The 23,530-nt window shown below is 40.1% G+C and overlaps 1 protein-coding gene across 1 annotated transcript in view; it reads right to left on the bottom strand.

The window, feature by feature from the left end:
* The window catches only part of csmd2 (CUB and Sushi multiple domains 2), a 206,680-nt gene that overhangs the window by 170,000 nt on the left and 13,150 nt on the right, over positions 1 to 23,530 (bottom strand). Inside the window, exons 2-3 of the mRNA XM_034545807.1 lie at positions 21,617 to 21,833; positions 5,944 to 6,056 (exon numbers count right to left, since the gene is read on the bottom strand). Coding sequence (XP_034401698.1) covers positions 5,944 to 6,056; positions 21,617 to 21,833 — 330 coding nt within the window. The remainder of the gene's footprint in view (positions 1 to 5,943; positions 6,057 to 21,616; positions 21,834 to 23,530) is intronic.

Consider the following 23,530-nt stretch of genomic DNA (forward strand, 5'->3'; position numbering starts at 1 on the left):
CTAAATAGCACACTGCATTGCTAATATTGTGAGACGGCATCATACATCAATAGAGAAAAGACAGGAATATAATATTGCTACTGAATGATGCAGAATATCAAATCGAAACCATTCAAACAACCCATGTAAATTGCTCTTTGACAAACAATTACTGTTGTGCTTCTCTCCTAATCAAAGCTAATTTTACCAGAGCGAACAGCAAACATCCAAGGAAAGTATCCCATCGAAGCTTTGCAGGTTCGAAAACCCCGGCGACCCCTCCATTTAAATTACAGATGCAAACACAAACAGGGCCGTTACATAGCCCTAAGTAAAATGTGTATTAGTGCCTGTGGAGGGGAAATAGAACATTATGGTTGTAGGTTTTCAACCAGGTCTATACTCGTCGACCGCCTCTGTCATCACACTTCCATTTGGCCAACTCCCCGACTTAAGGGGACGAGCCTCATTTTTCAATTAAGCACTAGACTCACTCATGCTTCACTGCCTTCTCATCACCCTCATCTACTCTGCCCCCACCTGCCTCTTTTATGCTAATAGGAAGGAGGAAAGAGAGAGGGGGGGCAGGGGTGGTCGAGGGGGAGTAGATAGAGACGCTATTGTAGATCCGCTCTGATGGATGCAGAAGGAGAAGGCTGTGTTGCTGGAAGGACTCCCTCTGCTTCTCCTTTACTCTTCACTTTCTGTTCACTTATTATGACTAATTGTTTCACCAAACCCTTCATAAATCCATCGATTGACAGATTAACAATTTATTTTGATTTTACGTTTTAAATTCCCCTTCATTATGCAATAATACCAATAGGTTGCCCAAATGTATTCATAATTCAGCTGAGACTTAAAATTAGATCTTAAGTAGTAGTGTAATGTATCCAATGATGGAAATAAGAAAACGTGCAAAACTGATAAAAAAAAAAAGAATACTAAATTACTATGTGAATTATTATGTGCATGCCATTTTGTCCTATTTTAGACACCTGCAGGGACTTAATGCTGAGGAGGCAGACAGGCTTTGCCAGTCGAGCGGCAGGGCTGGCTGTGTTTTTTTTTTTTTTTGGCTGACCCAGTTGGTAGGCACATGGAATATGCAACTAAGACACAGACGGAAGAGAAACATCATGGCACTCTCACATTCAAGAGAGGGAGAACGAATGATAGCATTAGGGAAGAGGCAACACAATTTGGGGGGCCATGCTGGTTGAGATTCGCAGTCGAGCAGACAAAAAGGGAGAAGACGAGTAAGAACGGAGAAGGAAAAAAAAAAAGTTCTCTTCGCATGAACATAGAGTTCGCAAATAGATGAAGATAAAGAATAGAATAAGACAGGATCAAGGAGTCTGGTGGTTGCCATGGTGATGAGAGGGGAGAGATTCCAGAGTGGTCTCAGCCATTACGCAGTGTGTTGGGGAGATGGACTGTGCAGCACTTAGGCTTATTGCAGTGTGGGCTGAACAGATATCTAATAGAGACGAGATGGGCTCGCACCAAAATGGTGGAGGGTAAGCGCAGTCCAAATAAAAAGAGGCTGTAGAAGACTGAGGTTTTACTGCCAAAAGCTGTGCTGAGAAAAGCCAATCAGGCTAAGAAAAAAAAAAGACACTTATCCCATTTGAGAAAATGTGAGGACAACCAGTGAGTAAAAGCCTCACACACATAGCCAGTGACGTCTACACAGAGACATACTATGGCACACAAACAAACTGTTCCACATAACCACTCTATTAATACAAGACCAAGAACAACAGTGGACATCATTGGCTAGGGAGTGGGTCAGATGTAATGAGCAAGCACAACGACAGCTAAAGATAGGACAGTGGTTGTATTATTTATCTTTAGCATAATACAAAAAGGAGCGAGATCCAAATTGAGAAACAATCTTTTGTTATAGCCATTGCGTATGCACAAAACAGAGACATACTCCACTTGGCAAGTGGCAGTTGTGATTTATAAAAACAAGTTTGACAAGAGAATGTGCGCACCTGTGCGAAAACTTTTGGATACAGGGTACATTGGAGAGACAGATAGTGAGGTGGTGAATTGATGATGCTGCTCACCCATTCAATTTCACTTAAAATAAATACTTCACCCAAAAAATGACCATTTGTATATCAATTACTCACAAAATGAAACCTTGAATTCTTGAAGAAAACTGTTTCTTGCAGGCCTCCATGTTGAATGGCTAATTAGGGTCCGGGTGCCAGCTATTTTATTTTCTATTATAGTTTGTTTTTAACTATCTACTGGCTCTGTAGCACTCTTTTGCAATTATTTTTTAATGAAAAGTGATTTACAAATAAAATGCATTATTATTATTTATTATTAACAGCAAAGCTATATCAACGACTTGATACATGATAATAAGATTATACTGTACAAGCTGTGTGAGAGTTCATATTTGATTTAGTGTGGCTGTTGTTAAACCTGGACCTCATTTACATCCATTTTTTGATATTTTCTTTTGGTGCACACCATTATCGTTTTTCCTGCTCCCTATACTTTAAGTATGGATCCCACGCACTGTTTTTAAATGAGAATTTAAAACCCAGAATGTCCCCTGAACAATATATGTACAACATATGTAAACTGACTAATACTAATGTGTGGCATTTGTATAATTTAATTCCAAAAAGATGCAAACTGAGGTTAAAAAATCTGCAAAACTAAATATCTTGCTGCTTATTTCTGTCACACTTTCACTGGAGTCATGACACAGCTGCACCACATCTGTGACACAACCAATCTGCTTTCTGGGAAATGCACACCTCCACACTGCTGGCACTCTTCACTTTAAAGTATATTATTCACAAGTATACTTCCCCTGAAGTAAACATATTACACTTTCCATAACTGTTTTGTGTGGGGAGAAAGGAACCATACCTGACAGTGGAGATTATTTATATACAAAGATGCATACAAATGAAGTCACTTGACAGGCTGGTTATGGTTTAACTTGGTCCATCCAGGTCAGTGGGTAGAGGCTGGATGAGCTACCGGCATGCAGTACTCTGGGTACACATGTACAATTACATTTGCATATGTTCTTTTGTAGGGATGTCATGATACATATTTGACATCCCGGTTATTGTCAGAGGGAATATATCACAGTTTCACGATTATTGATCAGAATATGTCTTATACTTTGTTTAAGTTGTCAAGTAGTAGTGTTTATTTGCATTAAAACACACAATTTAAATGATTAGTAAATACAAATTTGTATTTGTATTGATAAACAAATCTTGGCATTGGCTGTTTTTAGTATATGTTATAAGCCGTTAACTCTTGTGTGAAGTTAAACAGATCATAATTCCTTACAATAGCTCATACAATATCTCCTTAAAACAACTGTATAGATTAAAGTTTTTCACCCAAACTACATTTTACACGATTATATTTGAACACAATATGTTACAATTTACCTTCGTCCAATTAAATTTTTTACTGGAGCATGAACGCACCATGCTGTAACAGCTGTTAGCAGTTGCTGCTAACGTTAACTAGCTCTCCTCCTACCGATTTTTACAATATGGCATTATCAGGGATCGGCAACGAGGAAGACTTAATGCCCAGGCTCCACATCGCAAATGTTTAGTAAGCATAAGCGGATATTGATTGGCGGTAAAACTTTTTTCACTAAAACTGTGTAACTTATCGGCAGTTCACATAACTCCTTGGTCTTTTACTATATCGAAAATGCTCACATACTAACTATTAAACGGTTGTGGCATTTTGGCGTTATACAACGACCGTTATGGCAAACAACAGTTCATCTCTAGTCACCCCTATGGGTGTCAATCACAGGTTACTGCTGTAGAAAGGGTGAATTAAGTGCAACAACCTGCTTTAAAAAAATGCTGATTGTGGGGGTTAATACAGGACAATGTCAGTTTCAATGTAAGCACACTTTAACAGTGCCACCCTGAGAAACTTCTTTAGATGATACCCAGTGGAATCTCTGATTATGTATAATCTTTGGATGTTGCTTGCTCTCAAACTTGTCACCCGCCGACCACTGTGCATTATTTCTAACTGTGAACTAATCCAATCAATGCAGAACAGTGGCTCTATGCCAATGGTTTCTGGTCAAACTGACTTCAAACAAAGCAACACTAAGCAGTGCGTCAGCTTCTGCAACATCTCCCTGGTGTTTCTCAACTTCCTACGTAGTTTAATACCATAAATGCTATTTGAAATATCTCCATTGTCATTGAGGCTGCTAAAATAAACCATTAAAAGATATATTCTGGAAACAAGGCAAATTTTACAATTTAAATTTTACTTTAAATCTAAATGCATCTCCTCCCTAAATGTCTCCGACATCATAGAAAAAGGCTTTAGGAGCATTGTTTTGTTTACCTCGGCTGTTCTTAATATTCAGTTGATGTTATGCATTATGTTGATTTTAATCATTAACCAGATAAAATATGGCCAACCAATAGCCATAGGGTCAAGATTCATTATCTCTGGCATTTGTGTAAAAAACAAAAACATGTGTGTCAAGAGAAAATTGCCAAATAGGTTCAAAGGAAAAGCAGAATTAAATATTTAAAATAATAATAAAGGGAAGTAGAAAAGGGATGCATTTACAACTCACCAGAAGAATACGTAATGTGATGCATGTGTGCATACTCTGTACAATGTATTAAATGTCAGCTGTGGGTGGTCTTCCATCCATTTAGTCACATCGAGTAATTGCTCCTGTACCTCTAACTCACCAATTAGCATTTATTCTAACCTACAGGGCAGCATCACATGTCCGCACCACGGAGCCTCTTGGGTCATTGCAGTTGGTCTCAATAGTGTCATGAGAAGTGGGTGACAGGTAATTATGGCTTTGCACTCATTTCCCCTGGTGCTCAACAGGCATGATATCCCTGAAACAGTCTCTATGATACCACAGTGTATGCATGAGTGTATGCATGAGAGTATAACTGCATGAAGCACCAACACATTTGTAGTACAAGTTTTCAAACCACCAACATGATCATCCATCCATCCATTTTCAATACCGCTTATCCTCATTAGGGTCGCGGGGGCGCTGGAGCCTATCCCAGCTGACATAGGGCGAAGGCAGGGGACACCCTGGACAGGCCGCCAGCCATCGAGGGCCCCCAACATGATCATTTACAGTGTTATTTAATGCAGTTACCTGCTTTTTAAAAGTTTTTGCAAACATATTTGAAGCAAGAGACAGTTGCATCATTCAAGGTCAGAAGCTAGACAAGTATGACAGTCTTGTTTCCACCAGTGAGAAAGAAAGGCACGATGCCCCAATTGCCTCCGAGTGGAGTTAACGTACAGTCTCTTTGCTCTTTTGTCTGTGGTTTTATCTCGTCACGCAATGTGGTCTCGGGCCTCCCGAGTCGCTTGATGTGGCTTCATCGAGCCACATCCCCATTCCCCACATTCACGATATCTCAAAGAGACTGACACACTCCTGTCAGGTAATTAGCCTAATTAGTCACTCCCTTGTATCTCCTTCCCCTCCCTAAGCTCGCCGTTCCTCCTGCGTGGGTTTGATGCGTGCCATCATTAATATCATCACGTCATGGGTCATAAAGCATTCCATGTCACCAGGATAAAGTTCCCAGTCCTGGCATGGGAAGGGGGAGACAATAACCTAGCTGGATATAATGGCTTTCAATTAAATTGTCTGAATTAGTTCAGTGCACACTAGCTACTTTTGAACTGCAACACGAGTCACGCTATACACCGCATTCTCTCCTCCTCACTTTGTTTGTGTGCCATTTGTGGCTGAAAATGTATTGGCTTAAATGACTGACATGAGTGCAATGAAGAAATCAATTGAGGAAAATGCCACGTCTCAGAAGAGACGTGGCATTTTTGACAAGAAATTTGAGATTGAGCTCAAATTCATCACATCTAGATTTTAGCCATATGAAAATATGTCACAACATGTAATAAACAACATGGAGGTTGTGTTACCTTCATAGACCGCTTTAAATCCCTGCCCGCTGACGGCGTAGTCAGACAGTAGCCACAGTGTGAGCCTGGAGCCTGTACTCACAATGGGTGAAGGCAGCTGGAATCCCGATAACCTGAGAACAAATGGACAGAAGGACAATAACTGTCAGACAAAAAAAAAAAGATCCAATCAACAGCACAGTTGGTTGCAAGGTCAGGTATGAAGCCCACTTCCATCAAGCCAGCTGTTCCCTTCAGCATTCAAGGATAACTTTTTATATAACGAGGCTGTGAATCATCCACAAATTATTAAAATGCCAAGACCTCAACGATACAGAAAAGCTTAACAGATTTTTATCCATCAGCAACAGACAGAGTAACTTCAATCTTGTGTCTGCAGTACATTAGAAACACAGCAGCCAGTGTGGGAATGAACAAACAGTTAAATAGATAAATAACACACATTTTAGAGTAAACAACCATATCTAAAAAAACAACGAGTACTTTTGAGATGTGGACTTCACCTGGAAGAGAATATTTGTTTTCTATTCATACCTGTTATGTATCAGTCTCATGGTATCTTATGTACTTAATGTTCTTTTCACGTTGGATGACATTGAAGCTCGTTTTCACCATCAGATGTTAATGAGGGCAATTTCACTTTGTGGGTTTCCATTTTCCACTTTACTTAATACAACTTGAATCAATAAAGAAATTCAGCAATTGTTACTCATATGGATATGTATTTATCAAACATCTAAGAGCATGTAATTGCTCCCAACTTTAATTTGTTTTAAATTATCAGATTACCACGTATTTAAACCTACTTTTAGAGCTTGGGTACAAATAGTTTTGCAACTGACTTAAATTATTATGATTATTATAAGATTTAAGATAAAGAAGAGCCTGTTAGGAGTTGCCAAAAGGTGAACAATGATAGGAGAAACATTTATACACACTCCTGTGGAGATAAAAAAAATTGATTTATTGTTTAAAATAACAATCTTTTTCAAAGACCATTGTTGTTTAAAAATTGCCTAATTGTAAATGTGAACGTAAAAAATAAAGCATTGTTTGCATTGTAGTGGTTCTTTTGGATTATTACTTCAAACTCAGGTGAAGAGGACACATGCAAATGTTATCCATACCACAGTATCACCATATTGGTTATGCATGCATGATCTTTGATGTTGTGGCCAAGTGGCCCAGGAGCAAATGGGACACAAACGCCCCCAATCTATGACAGCAGACCAAAGGCAGCATGACCACGGTGCCTAAATTAGCCTATGTCATTGTGCCAAGGCCCATGCACATTTAATGAATGTATTACAAAGTAAACAAAAAAATACAACTAAACAGTAAAAGATTGTTTGATAAATTTACTGCGACAGTCTAAAGGCAAATAAAACGTAATTTGTGTAACTGTGTTTTACCTCGAACAAATAGGACAATAAACCAAGATAATTAACTAGGCTTAGGGTTTTAAATGTGTGTAAAACAAAATGTCATAAATAACTGAAGTGATGGCGTGAGGTGGTACCATTCCTAGTCCTAATAACACTTTCAACATCAATTTGACTTATTTTATTTGAATCTTTTTGCAGTCTCTAAGTATAAATGTTAATTCAACAGTTAAATGACATAAAACGTATAGAGAATACATTCTCTTTTTATGTCTCATTACTATTGTGTATGACATGTCTCATTAACACAGCTTCTGAATGGCTTTGCGCATGGAAACAAAATGCATTCTGATTTTATATATATATATATATATATATATATATGACTATACTGACTATGGCAACTCCAACATCTGGGGGACTAATAACCAATGTACTATGGAAACAACCAGTTTCAGCTAATACATCCATGTGACATGTTTGAAATACACATAATGGCATACACACATGCACATACTTGTTAAAAAAACAGGTGTCCACTTATGATTTGTTGCCAGTCACCACAGGTTGATTCATCTGTGCATAGACACAAATGTGTGTCCACGCTATAGTCTACTGATTTACTGATTTTAATAAAGGATAATGTTGTCACCTGACCTTTATCTAATCCTTAAAATTTCCCTCGCCGAGTGCCACTTTAATTTTCGTTTTATGTTCCCACATGCACTCTCTCACTGCATGTGTATCCCAATTTTTACAATCTATTACATCCCTCACTTTTATCTCTCTGTGTTAAGAGAGGCCTCAGTGTTTCACTTAATCCTTAAGTACCACAGTGGAGGTGGGGAAAAATAGCAAAACATCAGTACAGGACATATATATATATATATATATATATATATATATATATATATATATATATATATATATATATATATATATATATATATGTGTAAGAGATGATTTCACTCCTCTCTGTGTGATTGTCACGGTGGGATCCCAGCTAAACTATGGGACACATGTTCATGCAAATAGCCCCTTCGCTGACCACAAATTGAGTTGGAAGGCAGCCATCTTGGTTCAGCAGCGCACTGCAGGGAAGGGGGGATTGATAGAGGGTATGATGGAGGGGCTGAAAGTGCGGAGAAGGGGGGGGGGTCCACAAACTGGGAGGGATTCTTGCCGCATCCAAATCATGATACGGGCCCGAGTAATTTTTCCAGGCTAAGAGAACACAAAATGGATACTGTCAGAAGACACACATAAACTGGCTTCACATGCAAAAGGAGATTAAATATTGCAATGTGATATGGGCTGTGGCAATCTGAGGCGTGCAGCCGGTATTGTGAAAAAGCCAGCTGGGGGATTGCCTGTTATCAAGGATAAGATGCGAGATATGATTGCGACAGAGCGATACAAAAGAAAGGATTTGCAGCACAGGTGTCTGGAGTGGTACATTTATAATGGGAGGACGAAAGAGTGATGGACAGAAGAGGTTAAAAAGAGAGAGATAGAGAAGTTCAGAACAGGAGCATGTTATGGGAGAGCATTGGCTGTTGTTGCTACTGTGTGGAAAACTGCGTAATCCTATAGATGAGGGCCTCTGAGGCGAAGAATAGGTGTCAGTGTGCATGGCTGCATTCACAATGGACAGTGTATGTGTGTGTAAGTGTTTGCATACGCATGGGGAGAGCATAGGTCTATTAAGAGGGCTTTCCACCTGACTGGCCTCAGCATCATCTCAATGAAGAACCTCTGCTTCCAATTATCCCACCACAACCCGTGGGACCGAGAGAGGGCGAGACAGACAGAGAGGGACACAGAGCAGATGTGCAGAAAGACGACTGTATCGCAAAAGAATGGAGGTATTGTAATGAGGAGATGGCGGTGCGGAAGAGCAGGGTGAGGGAGGACAGAATATATGAAAAGTAGGGAGGTGTCTCTCACTTATCAGTATGTGGGAATGCAACAACTCCAACCATGAGCCCGAGTTGATTTAGGATGAGTCACGGTGAGCAACCCCTTCATTAGGCTCTACAGCTATAGGGTGTCACGCTCGCGCGGTTTTATTCATCTGAACATTTCCGTGCGTGTGCGTTTGTGATCTCCCCTCAAATATATGCGTGATGTTTACAGCTGTAAACAGACAGAGACTAAATCAGGTCATTTCGTCCTTTAATCTCATTCAGTGAATATGTGTGTGTGTGTGTGTGTGTGTGTGTGTGTGTGTGTGTGTGTGTGTGTGTGTGTTCTCAGGGTTGGAATGTAAGTACAATGCTGATGCAGCTGAATTTACCAGAGGGAAGAGGGGGGGGGAGAAAAATAGATACAGCAGCAAGATTTTGATTGCTGAGTAGAAGGGAGACATTAGCCAATAAATGATGGGTGGTAAGAGAGAAACAGGGGAGGAAGTGTAAAGTTGACAACCATGTGTGTATTTCATGTGTTGTTCTGCGAGTATTCTTACCCTGTGCTGCTATAACTTGTCAGTGGTCAAGGCCAGGGGCTGATGCGCCGTTGTGCTCTGTAAGCTTTAATTCTCCACTGACTGCCTATTATACTTACAGAAATGCTGAAAACTAGTGCCCAGTCATTGCGACACACACAAATTGTCCCAGTTACAGCTCTTCAGTGGGTCTTTGGCAAAAAGAAAATTGCTAAATTAGGCTTTTTTTGGGGATCTAAACTGTTGCTGCTCTGTGTGTGTGTGTGTGTGTGTGTGTGTGTGTGTATGACTCATCGTTGGTTCTACTTAGTGAAAAAAGCTGACCGTGTTGCCTCGTGGACGTTAAAATGGCACTCCATTCCCACACACATTATTTGATTCCACCAGCTAATAGGGAGACTTTCATAAGCAATTAGACTGTGTATCCATCAGCCGTCTTATCTTTTCTTTTTTTGGTAAGCTGTTATGTACCGCGTCACTTTGCCCAAGGGAGTGATCTGGCCTTGATGGAGTTCTGTGGCTAGCCATCAGTGCTCTCAATTTCAGTTTAAATGTGTGCAATCTGAAAGCCTGCAAACGTGTTACCAGTGATCCTAGTGGTGTTGCAGGGGAAGAAGACATTGCAATTTATAATACGCTTACTGTATAACTGCAAATGGGGACTTAATAATGTGGCACTTTTTGTCTGTACCCAAATTGTCCAGAAAGCATGCAGCTCCAAGACAAAAGTGAACCAGAGACAGCAGCAATTTCCAAATCTCATACTGTACAAAGCTTCCCGCAGATCCCACAACTCAACAATATTTCAACCACGACTGACATATTTTTGAATAGAACGGGCTAATTATTTATGTCTGCCTTGAGAAGAAAGACGGGCGGTAGCGTGCAGTGGCTTGTTAATATTCATACGCGTGTGACATCACAAGGTATTTGCGCATTGTGGCTGAACAGCACGGGTGGGAGAGTCTCTCAGATGTCACTGATGCTGAATGCTGATGGTGGGATAATCAACCGCAGTCAGCGCCAACTGAGAGACAAACCGCAGTGAAGTCATTAACAAACCAACGTCTCCAGAGAAAGAGGGAGAGTGACGGTGATGGAGAGAGAGAGGCAGATATAAGGGAGAGTGGAGGAGTTTTACACTACCCATTACTTGACCAGAGATACAGTAAGTGTTCTATAGTCTTAAATTGTATCTGTTTCAGACAATCAAATTCCACCTGAGAATTGGAATACGTATGGAGTCATGGTTGACACACACTCAAAACGCACACACAACTGTATCCCCCCCTCCCAAAGTGTCTGCCAGTCAGTGAGTGAGTGAAGGATGTCATTAGTTTATCTTCAGACCATCTGCACTCCATTAACAGTGTGTTACATTGCCCTGATGCTATCTGCATTAACGCCATAGATACCTGGGAGGCAAAACAGAGGGCTTACAATGCATCTGAGCTACTTTACACAGTGAATATTCCACTGATAATGCAAGGACTTAAAACCATGCAGTGCTTGAATTACTATTTAAATACTTCAATCCTTGACATTGCTTGTTTTGATGACAGATATGATTGTATGTATTATATAAGGGTGCTTCAATATATAATCTGCATATGAACAACATAGCAGCTCTAAGTGTAGGGGGCAAGGAAGAAAAAAAAGTTGCATTCTTTGTTCCCCGGTTGTAGAGACATAAGTCAATTACACCTGCAGAAAACAAATCAAGGCTGACAAATTAAACAAGGTGACGTTCACAAGTCTACCGTGTTTCCATCTGCTTCGCTCAAATGGCTTTGCAATAATCCTCGGGCAGAAAACCATTGGGGATAGAATAAAAGTAACTCGATGTTGTGCCTCTCTGCCCTAGGAAAGTGACTCAGCTAAATGGTGGCATTGAGATATGCCGCTGTTTACTCGCCACACCGTTGTGCAGGTCGGTCTGTTTTGTGTGTGTGTGTGTGTGTGTGTCTGTGTGTTTGTGTGTGTGTGTGTGTGTGTGTGTGTGTGTGTAAATAGAGCAATTATGACACACAAGGGTGTAGTCATTGATCAAGGAGAAAAGAAGGACAGATAGTTAGAGAGGAAATTGTGAGCAACCACGGTGAAATAAATCCTCCAAGAATGAGTGCAAATATCAAGCATCTTTAGTTAAATTGTCTGCTATTGATATTATCTTTAAACGTATAACAATTATCTCTCAATATTCATCAAGGTTAAAGGGTGTTTGGTTTTAGTTTTAGTGTTCTGCACAGATACATAATGACCTCTATTATTGTTAGTTGTAGCAGTAATTACAGTTGTTGTGTAGACTCATATGCAAACATTATTCTAGCAACAATAGTGCGAAGGTCCAGTTATGCCTAAATAAACAGCGGTCACACAGAAGAATGTGAGAGAATGTGTTGATGAGTCAGCATTACACTTTTTGATGAGGAACAGACAGAGTTAGTCATGAGAGGAGTGCGTCATTATGGAGATATGAGTGATAAGAGAAACAAACAAACCAATAAAGCACAGCGAATGTAATGGCCAAGTGAAATGCTGCCTTCCCAAAAATCTACGATTAAAATGTAATTTAATCAAGTGCAGCCGTTTGACAATTAGTAAAGCTCCCAATCAATCTCTCGTTCACCAGGTGAGGGTTTTCACTGTGAACTGCATCTTCCTCTCAGACGCATGCTCTCCGACTGCTGCCATCTATATGACTGTATGCAGCCAAGAGTATGTGGACACCCGTGTCCAGCAATGTCGAAAGATGACATTGACAATCCAAACCTTGCCTCTGATTAGAATATTGTTTCTCCATCTGGAGGAAATTATTATTAATAGGCAAATCAACCAGATCTAACTGAGAAATTAAAAAGTTGAGGACCATGGTTTAGTTTTTCATGGTCAGTACCAATAAGGGGAACTACACTGCACTACAAGGCAACATATATTCTACACCATTGAGTTTCTTCCCAAGACCGAGTCTATATTCAAAATGTCATCATTTGCACCAACATATCTCTTCTTTTTCTCTCTCTTTCTGTGATCTTCCGTTTCTCCCTGTCGCCGCAGAGGGTTCCCGCTAATAAACTCCAAAACAAGTTTGGTCAGAATATTGGATTAGCCAGCAGGGCAAGCAGGGACACAGTGACCGATGAAGCACCCAACCAATGCCACTTACTTTCTACCCGTCGCTCTTCTTCTATTCCTGTGGCAATGACGATCAAAGAGTAGCCGAGGGAAGGAGAAAGGGATGGAAAGGAGAGGAGGAGGAGAGGATGAGAGGATGGAAACGGTGTATTTGTGTGTGTGTGTGTGTGTGTGTGTGTGTGTGTGTGTGTGTGTGTGTGTGTGTGTGTGTGTGTGTTACTGAAGTACAGTGCTAGTACTGAGCTAGAATCAGCTGCAGGCTCTCAGAAACAGAGTTTCATATTCCATTTGTCTTGTTTTTGCATACAGTCGGTGGTCACTCCTTTAGTCCCTCTGCTCGTTGAGCTCAACTTTATTGCCCATCTCTTAATCATAGCTTTGATCTATCAATCATAGCTCTGAACTGTCCTGTATGTCATTCATATATGATTTGCATTCATCGTGATGGAATCCATGACAGTATGTTTTACAGCAGAATAATGTTCACCTTTCCAACAACTAAATAAGTGCAACTGGTCACATGCAACAAGTCTAATTATATGCCCGGCAAATCCTTTTGACACAGCGCGGCTATGTGTGTGTGCATGATATTGGCGCTTTATCCATTATCACGTTTCACAAGGTGTTTGGATAACTAATTTGACTGCTATGCTCCGTGTCTCCCAGGGATGAACAAGAGAAAACAAAGGGAAAGGGTGAAATCAAGGCAGAAAAACGTGACTGCAGCAACGCTGAGAAAAAGAAACTGCAAAATCAACAGAAGCTACATAAATATGCCAGGGATTTGCTTAAGCCAGGAAACAAACGGCGCACAAGGGGAACGTCTGTGCTCCACAGTCCCATAGATTACAGCTAAAGGGAATGTATTTCATCCATTTTTGGCCTTGTGGTTAAGGGATGCAAACACCATGCCACAGTGTTGTTTTTGTTGATCATCTTTCTGCTTTAGAAAAAAAAGTTTTTTATACTTCTTTTCCTGCAGTGAGAGTTTTTGAAAATTGGACCAATAGAAGTCCAAAAGCCAATTCACATTCTGGCAAAGAAGTCTTGAATCGTTTGACATGTCATTTTCTTTTGGTTATTAAGGTCAATTGTCAATTTCAGCAAATCATTTTGGCCACCATTTTAAGTATTCATCTTCCACAAAGTCTATATGTAAAGAGAAGTGCCTTTTGGATGATTTTGGAAACATTGGTGTATGTTTTTGTAGATTAGTCATTTATTCCACCCTGATTGGCTATAGCTAATTTGTCAGTGAGGACAAACAGGAAGTGGGCTGCAGGTCTGCAAGTCTTCCCTTAAATATGACTTAATTGCCTAGTCACTATGGTGCACTACGTAATGTATGCAACAAAACATGGACGGCAACAAGGATGTTGTCCATTAACAGAGCACCAGATATTTGAGTAACTGTTCAAAGGAAGACATGATTAACATCATACATGATGACAAAATTGCAGAGTATGTCATATTATTCGGAAAAGGTCATTTAAAAATATGTTGTATGCTGCGGGGAATAAGTATGGGAGAGCTCGAGAGATGTTTATGAATGTATGGATAGTGCTTGAGATCATGCTTATGGGTGTTCATCACTACTTGTGTATGAATGAGGGACAACATTTATATATAGACAGCATACATATTACCAGTGACTTTCGTTTGAAGCTTTGGATATCAAATCCAGAACTATAAATCCCTGCAGAAAACAAAGAAGCAAAGGAGTAGCTTCTTTTGTCAAATAAACTGATGATGATGAACTGTAGAGAGCAGCAAGCATACAAAAATGTGGCAAATATCTCCAAGAACTAGAACATTGTATGTGTATGTGTGTGTAGTTTTTTGCTAAACAATCACGACGTATTGCAAAGTATCCTTCGAAAGAAGTATTGACCCAATTTAGTTATCACTAATGTGATTCTAATTAAAAACAGGTTTTCCATGATTGGTGAAATTGTGATGTAATTGGCAGTGAAACAATCTGTAGCCCTTGCCATAACTCCATGGCATCACAATAATAATAATAATAAAAAAGATAATCGAATGGCATCCACCTCCACTGAAGTGAAATGTGAAAATGTAAAACAATTGACATGTTCCATTCACGCACAGTTTCCCCAAAACTGTGGCTACCGTGCATTTTGTTCAGAAGCACAGCAGACACAGTTTTCATTTAAGAATTGCTGAGATTGATCGATCCAAAAGGACTAGAAACATGTTATTGCAAAGTTGTGACTGACGTGATTTGCATAAGTTGTCATGCAAATCAACAAAATGAATTCCTTGCAGTGAGAAAAGCATAACATCCGCCTGCCACTATCCCTTTGTTATCAATCGTGAAATGATTGGCTTTGTCTTATGTATATGCTGGTGCTCTGTACCTTGGATACCTGCCAAGTTCAACACATTACTACAAGCATTGACTTTTTGTTTACAGAACTAATGCTATAACTTGTGTTTACTGATACAAGTATTTAAAAACAATATTGAACATTAGCTGTATGAAGCTGCTATGTTTTTATCATATATGACCTGTTGAACACTACATTTTTCAAAATAAGACAGCTTTAACTCAATACTGTATATCTGATCTGCCCAAATCTAATTCTGCTTCACATGCTTCCTCTTCTGACATGAACACTCAGGCCTCTGTTGCTGTGCTATCAATATCACTTAACAAAATCAGTCCATAGTTTTTAAATATAATATTTCTTGCACATCCCTGCGGTCATATCAATTAAGATTACTTTACTTAATTCTGATTTTCTATCTTTTTGCCATGACGCTCTTTACATAAAATATCTTAAGTCAAAAAAGGTTCACGTCTAAAATGATTTAGGCTGTACAAGGCAAACAAAAAAGTAATAACTGTGTATTTTTCTTTTTGTTGAGGACACACATTGGCTAAAATATTAGCAGGGAGCAGCACTACATGTGCGTATCATACGTCTGTTTTTTAGTGATCATGTTTTCATCCCTGAAGGTTTAAACAGGCTCGCCTCCCAAACATTCGATTCGGCGCATTGTTTTGACTCAAGCGTGTCGCCAAACCCACAAGGGCTAAAAAATGACATATTTTAGAAGGGGTGCGCTGCATATTCTCTTATCTGCGCAGGAAAACATTTAATTTCATGCCGCTGCTGAAGTGTATTCTGTTAAGGACATTGATAGACCCGGGGATGGAGGAATGTCGATAAGCAATACACACAATGAGGGATACACAGGATGTGGCATATAAATTCACAGCCTTCTAGTTGATTATTTCTCTAATCTGGGGTTACAGAGCGTAACAATTCTGCCTCACAGGTGAGTTGATGCTATAAATCTCCACATCGTTTCACTTTTTTTTCAGCATGAGATGATGAAAAACAAACTATCACTCTTCTTCCTGTTTTTAGCAGACTGTCGTTAAAGCTGGCGTTGATAAGTGGCAGTCTCTCCATTAACAACCAAGACTCAAAGGGACCATAAATCCTTCACTGTTTGTGTGTGTGTCTGTGTGTGTGTATATACGAATGTGCTTGCCCCTGTTTGTGTGTATCTACATGTGTGTGTGTGTGTGTCGAAGCTGTTGAATAAGATGCACAAACGTGAGCAGCGCAAACAAATTAAACTATGCAGCCTTGGAGCCATAAATTCTCGCACACAAACAGCCAAACACTCCTCCTCTTCATTTGGACATGCACTCTTTGCATGGATGCCGCACAGCACGTTAACATATGAGCATGTGCAGTTCAGGATGAACAGACAAAGAAGAAACGCGCGCATGCCAACAGACGCCGAACGCATGTTCGCCACAGGGGTTCGCGTACTGGAGTCAATCCGCCAAGTACGAGTTGTGGAGAGATTGATGGCCAATGCCGTCACCGGCCGAAGAATCACTGCCGTGACAAGTGTTCAGGCAGGAAGTGCCGTTGTACGTCACCCGCTCTCACCCTGATCCGTCGCAGACTTTGGCTCTTTACAAGCTTGACTCATTACCTAACACTGTAAGGTAGAACCATACATGCACAACAAATGCTGGAGGAGACCTGAGACTGAATTCATCCATCCAATCATTGCTATATGATAATCTATAGAAAGTGACTGGCATGCACTTAACTTAGAAGTGATGAAAGAAGAAATCACAGCTGCTCTAAAATGAAGAACAGCCTCCCATTTAATCTCACCCATCAAGTGGAAATCTTACAAAAATGCTTTACGGACAAAATCCAAAGAGACCCAATTTGCATTATATAAAACAGTAAATCAGCATCCAGATGTCTGACATATTCACTTGAATATCTTAAACAATGCTCTCTTTTTTCAAATAACTCTCTGGCTAATCGACTATTAATCAAAGTCCTTATTTGGTGTGTATGTTTTTGTTGCTTTAAGGTTCAACTAGCCAATCAGAGAACCTTCCCAACATTTGGGAATATTCCTTTACAGTCTGTTTTCAAGGTCTTTTTTGTTGTTGCGGAAAGGCTATTCACGCAGCTCAAATCAACACGAACGACAAGCAGAAGCAATATGAAAGCACGTACATGCATGATTCCCCCTCCCATGCATATACTGTACAACCTTGTGTGCTCCTGAGGGCTTGCCAAAAAGCAAACACCTTTCTGAAACCTTGCGTGTCTGAATAAATTACTGTTTTCCAGCCCACTGCCTTTTAATCTGTGCTTAAAAGTGTGTGTTTATCCGTGTGTTTGTGAGTGTGCATGATATTCATTTTATCTGTATTCCAATAAACCTTGATTTTGTTGACACCGATTCAGCTCGCAGGGGATGGGCTGCACCGCTCGTCTCGATCCCCTTTTGTAAGCCTAGCTTACACACACTTCCTCTCTCTTCCTCCTCCACACACAAACTCATATTGTGAAACACTCTCAGCACTGACGGCTGACTGTAGTGTTAATGCCACTCCCGACACCATGCACTAGTGCTCCTTATTTAGGTCCTATCGGGCCCAAGGGCTGAAAATCTGTCCCTTTCACGCCGCCTCCTCCCTCTTTCTCTCACTCACTTCCCCGCCCCTGCCAGACTGCCAGGCCTTAAGTCCCTTCGTTCCATCACTCCATCAGAGAGGAAGAAAGATGCCTTCACATATTCCAACAGCTTTTCCCTCTGCTAAAATGTACTCAGCGTTTCCCAATTGGCAGTTACAAGGTGAAATGTCACACAAAATTGAGGGAAAAAAAGATAGCTTTTTACAAGAAAGAAATGTGCGGCCTTGTACAGAGTGAAAGTAAGTGAGCTAGTAGAGGTTCAGTGTATCACGTACAGACTCAAGGATGTGTCAGGAAGGACTGCGGACATCATCATTTTTTTATTAATAGCCAAAGAAGAAAGATGTTAACAGGCTAATGCTGTTGCGATAGTCATTTCACATATACATAACATCAAAATGCAATTTTTCACCTGAATGTATGACCAACTTCAGACAGCAAAACATATTTAATCATGAGGTTAGTTTTGCCGCAGTTCAACTTGTGAAGTCACTGATAGCTTCCGCAACACTGAGGGAGCAAGATGGACTTAACCTTTTCATCACTAAATCATTGATGTAAATACTACGCTTAATTAACAGCAATCAGATACCGGCAGCAGCTTGAGCTCGCAATTTGCGACATATCACTGCATATACATTTACTGTTTCTCTCCATTTCAAACAATTGTAACTTCTGTCAAATTATCTCTCTGCTTTGCAGGTGTCAGTTGGGAATGCAATTTAATGAAGTGCTGCAGCAACAGACTGACTCAGATATGCATTTTCGGAAGAGTGACTCATAAAGCAACTGCTGCAGGAGCACACACACTACCAAACACACAATTGCATATACTATATATATATATATATATATATATATATATATATATATATATATATATATATATATATATATATACTCTGGCGCTAAAGCACACGTATATATAGCCGACCTGATTTGTAAGACAGCATTTCCCTGATAACAACAAGTTGCTGTGACAGCAAGGAATACATGAATAAATAAATTTAAAAAAATCTAAAGAAAAGTGACTGCGTTGAAAAAGAAATCAAAGGTGATCATTTGAATATGAACAGAGGCAAAATATTCATTTTTTGATGAGTGCTAGAGATTAGAAAACATATTCCAAGCTCTACAACCAAGAGCGTGGTATGAAAAGCCGATCAAATTCAGCAAAAACACCATACGGGAACACTAAATGGAGAAGAGGCAGAAGAGATGAGACCCAAAAAATAGGTGAGGAGGAAATGAGGAGAGGTTGAGAGAAATTGGAGGAAGAGCAGCAAGAGAGATGGAAAGAAAATAACTTTTGACACAAGCGGCTGATGAGAGCAAAGGGATGGTAGGATAGCATCTCAAAAATGTGTGTCTGTGGGGGGGGGGGGGGTACATATACATGCATGTCCTGACAGACTGCTGTTGGCAGGTGAGAGCTGCTTCCAGATGTTTCCCAGGATATTCAAACTCACTCATAGACGATACCAAAAAAATGGCTCTTTTGAGAAGAGAGGAACTCTGTACAAAGACAATCAGAATCTAAATCTATGTACCTGATAAACCTCCAACCCCCCCCCCCCCCCCCTTCCCCTCTTTTCTTAAAATTCATTTTCTTTCCCCTCACTTATTTTCAAAGCGCTTAGACAGAGAGAGTGGAATGCTTCCCCCTCCCCGTCCCGCCGGAGCATCAATATACAACAGAGCCCAGAGGTCCAAACAGGAGAAAGGCTGAGGAGAGCAGCGCAACACAAATCCATAATGGATTTTCTTTTCTCTTTCATTCGCTTTCTGCAGGGAGATGCAGCGGAGGCACCGCTGGGACAGAATGAGAGACGCAGGTGGAGGAGGGGGCAGAGGAGAGCAGAGAGAGTGAGAGAGAGGTGTCGGCGGGGAGAGAAAGAGAGGCCGTCGGAGACTCAAAACAGTATCAATAACAAAACCCCTTACGAATATTCCACTCATCTGTCTCTGGAGGGCTCGCATGACACATAATTTACACTATTTGCAATGCCAAGTTCAGAGCAGAAAGTGACAGGAATTAAAAAGGCAGCTTTGATGTAGCATTAACTGATCGGATGCAGAATGTGCCGCTAATTAAGTTAGCCTGTAAGTGAGGGACTGCCAAGAGGTCTGAGAGATATTAGGCTTTAAGCAATAACACATAAATAAATGCATCAGTGATTAGCAGCTCTGCGGCTCTATCTTATATTTGCAGCTATTACAAACAGAACTATGTCTCTTTTAGATGGCCATTCAGCCTCACACTATTTATTTGAAAATGTTTCAACTTAGTGAGCAGGAAATGCTGCAAACCAGAGGATGCCGTGTTAGCACAGTGCAGCCCTCTCTGGGGCGGGTGAATTAAGTGTTGAGGATGAGGCTGATTCAAAATTGTTTGTTTGAGCCTTCACACCCAAGTGAGCTTCATTTCATTTTGCTAGTAGCTCTGAAGCACAAAATGTACAGAGTGAGTGAATAAATTTGGGGCGCTGGCACAGTGTCAGAAGAGTCATCCTTGTATTAGTCACCAACGGATCGGCTTCGACCGCCTCTGAATGCATCACTGATGACACTGTTGATTACAGTACTGCCTCTTTTTCAGTCTCCAGTGCATTTACTTTATCAACACCTTCAAGTCCAAATAACTCTATAAAGGACATGTTCAGTTTAATACGACTTGGGGTCTTAATTGAATGGTTTTGACAATTTGTTTTATTGGTTACAAGAACTCCCTACAGTCAATGAGATTTGGGAAACCAGTGACCTTACTATAATGAAATTTGATGGTAGGGAGGTTGTGAGCAAGATTTTAGTCACTTTATATGTAGCTAAAAACTAAATTTAATGAACCTAAAATCTCACTAATATGCCTAAATTGTGTGCACGCTCTGCTTCTGTAAGTATGGGTTCAAGTTGAATCGGGGTGTTTATCTGTGAAGTGCGAAAGACATTTTGTGAAGAGAATGACAATGTTTTCATTATCCCTCTTCTCCAAATGTTTTGCTATTGTGGGGGTTTGTTTGAAACCTGCCCGACGGTCTGAATGCTCACTTTTCTTGGCCTCGTCTGTCTTTTACCGGAAAGATCACAGTGTTCCCAGATCTCAGCCCTACACCCCCTCTGGTCTGCCTCAGCCGGTAGGACACACGGAACTTTCACGGACTGCGAGTGCTGCAAAAAGTCTGAATCTGAATATATATATATATATATATATATATATATATATATATATATATATATATATATTTATATATACATATATACAATATATTTTGAATCATGTTTCAAAAGTTCAAAAGACTACATACACTCTCTTCTTTTTCATCTTTGTGATTATTATCAAAAAACAATGCCCTCTAAATTAAAATAATCCAGTAGCAGAGTATGCAACTGAAACCTTCAAAAAGATGGTGTTTCCCAAGCTTCAAAGCAGTCAACAATGTAGTAAACACATTATGGTCTTTATTGCAAGTGGGGTGGGGGTTAACTTATTGGATACAGTGCCATTACTACTAATATGAATAATGTTCACAAAATGAAATTAGGACAATTATAATAATGCTGAATCACCTTTGAAATGTGCCATAGCCTTACCTTTGTCACTTTAACATGCTGCATCCTTCAACTGCCATTATTGCAAATTACACATATCCTTTAAATTGTTGACGACACATTTGAACAATTTGGTTCGGTAAACACATGCATGCAGATAAAAAAGGCTCTACCTTGTTCGCAGGTTCCCTGGGCTGGGTGGTCCGTCATATACAGACAAGATGTCAAAGTCCTCCTCGAGGGCGAAGCCTTGAAACACCAGCTGTATCCGGTTGTGCTCCGCCGCCACGATCACCCATGTACAGTTGGCATAGTTAGGATAACCGTAAGGGTAGCCGGGGCTTTCTATCGTCCCGTTGGGACTCTGTAGTGTGTAACTGCAGTTCTGAGCTGCAAAGAGAAAAAAGAAACAGGCAATTATTAAAAAAGGGTGTACGGCATGTTAGAACTCTGAGCAGAGTGAAGAAAGTATTTATAGCGTATTAAACCAAATAAGAGACACGCCTCTGCATCAAAGAATAGAAATGATAGAAATCCACAATCATACTTAAATCCACACCCACAGTCACACAGCACCAATTGCTGCAACATCCATTATCACCTAGAGCGTGCATCCTGAGCCATTATTATTGCGGTGCTAAATGGCTCACCCTCTCCCAGCTCTCCCAGCTCTCCCACCTCCATCATCATGCACTTGTTCACTCACTGGCCCTTTCACCACATTAGTAATAGGTCCAAATATATAACATAGTTGGAGAGAGGAAGCACACGCACATGAATACTACATTAATTATACTCATCAATTAAACCGTCTTCAGTCTTAATATTTATAATTGTGTATGTTGCCAGGCATCAGAACTGAGCACGGGGTGGATGTGTGAAGTGTGATCTATTAGTTGTAATTAATCCCTGAATGTAGTAACCCGTGATCGGAGTTATATGTGGTGTAACGGGTTGTCAGTGTTGATATACTAATTGGTGTCTGCATGTGTGGTGTGTATGCATGTCATCCTGCAAATCATAACACACTCAATTAATGGGTATATCCTCCAATCCAAAAAAGGTGGATGTTAAAGTTATTTGTGTCCTCCAGACTGTAATCAGTCAGCTGTCAGTGGCAGACTAACAGGATAATGTGAATGCATTGGACAATCACAGACCATACAAGTAGCCTTATGTGTAACTTTTAATCAAAGACTTTATTAATGAAACATGTTTGGAATTTTATTTCCCTTTGCAGAAGAAAACTTTGGATCACACATCCTTATAGAGGGACTGAATTACAAAAACATGCAAGAACACAATTTATTTATACAAATGGTGCATTTTCCCTTTGTTTGCCTCAGCCACCAACCTGAATGATAATGCAGCCTGATTAAAATGTAATTAGGAGAGTATAATTGGAGGACATCTGTTATCTACATAACCCACATTATTCAACAATACAAACACTTGCAGTAGATATAATTTCTGGTTTGTAAATTTGCATCCATACTCTTAATGGTGAAAATATATGGAATAAATAAGTGCAACGAAATGAGCTATGCTACCTGACAGGGCTTCGAAACGTGTACATTCCTCCAGGGTGAGTGTGTATCCCTTATTACATGCGTGTGAAACATACAGATTATGTGCTACTTTGTGCTCTCTGATGGTAAGAACTATCCCAAAGCTGTCCAAATGTTCACTCAAACCAGCAGGGATGGAGAGGTAATAAGGCAATATGAATCAACACACGACAAAAGAAAGAAACACATTTTCCTTCCTCTCAGTCTTACTATGAACCAATATAAATAACTTTCTTTTTTTAAGTAAGTACAGGGGGAAAAAAGAGAATAAATTGCCAAAAATGACGTCCGGACAGGGATAATCCCTGGAATGTTGCATTTGTTTTCACAGCAATAATCAAGCCGGGTGTTCAAGATTTCAGGGGCTACATGCCACACCGGGGGGTGTTTGTAAATTCTGAAACACCGCTGGAAAAACACTAGCTAACACACACAAATGTATGCAAACAAACCAATATTAACTTGTTTTTATTCCCAGGCAGCAAAGCAAAACAGTAACACAATATGTTTCTTGGGTTG

The sequence above is a fragment of the Cyclopterus lumpus genome, chromosome 11, assembly GCF_009769545.1.
Source record: "Cyclopterus lumpus isolate fCycLum1 chromosome 11, fCycLum1.pri, whole genome shotgun sequence".
Taxonomy (NCBI): domain Eukaryota; kingdom Metazoa; phylum Chordata; class Actinopteri; order Perciformes; family Cyclopteridae; genus Cyclopterus; species Cyclopterus lumpus.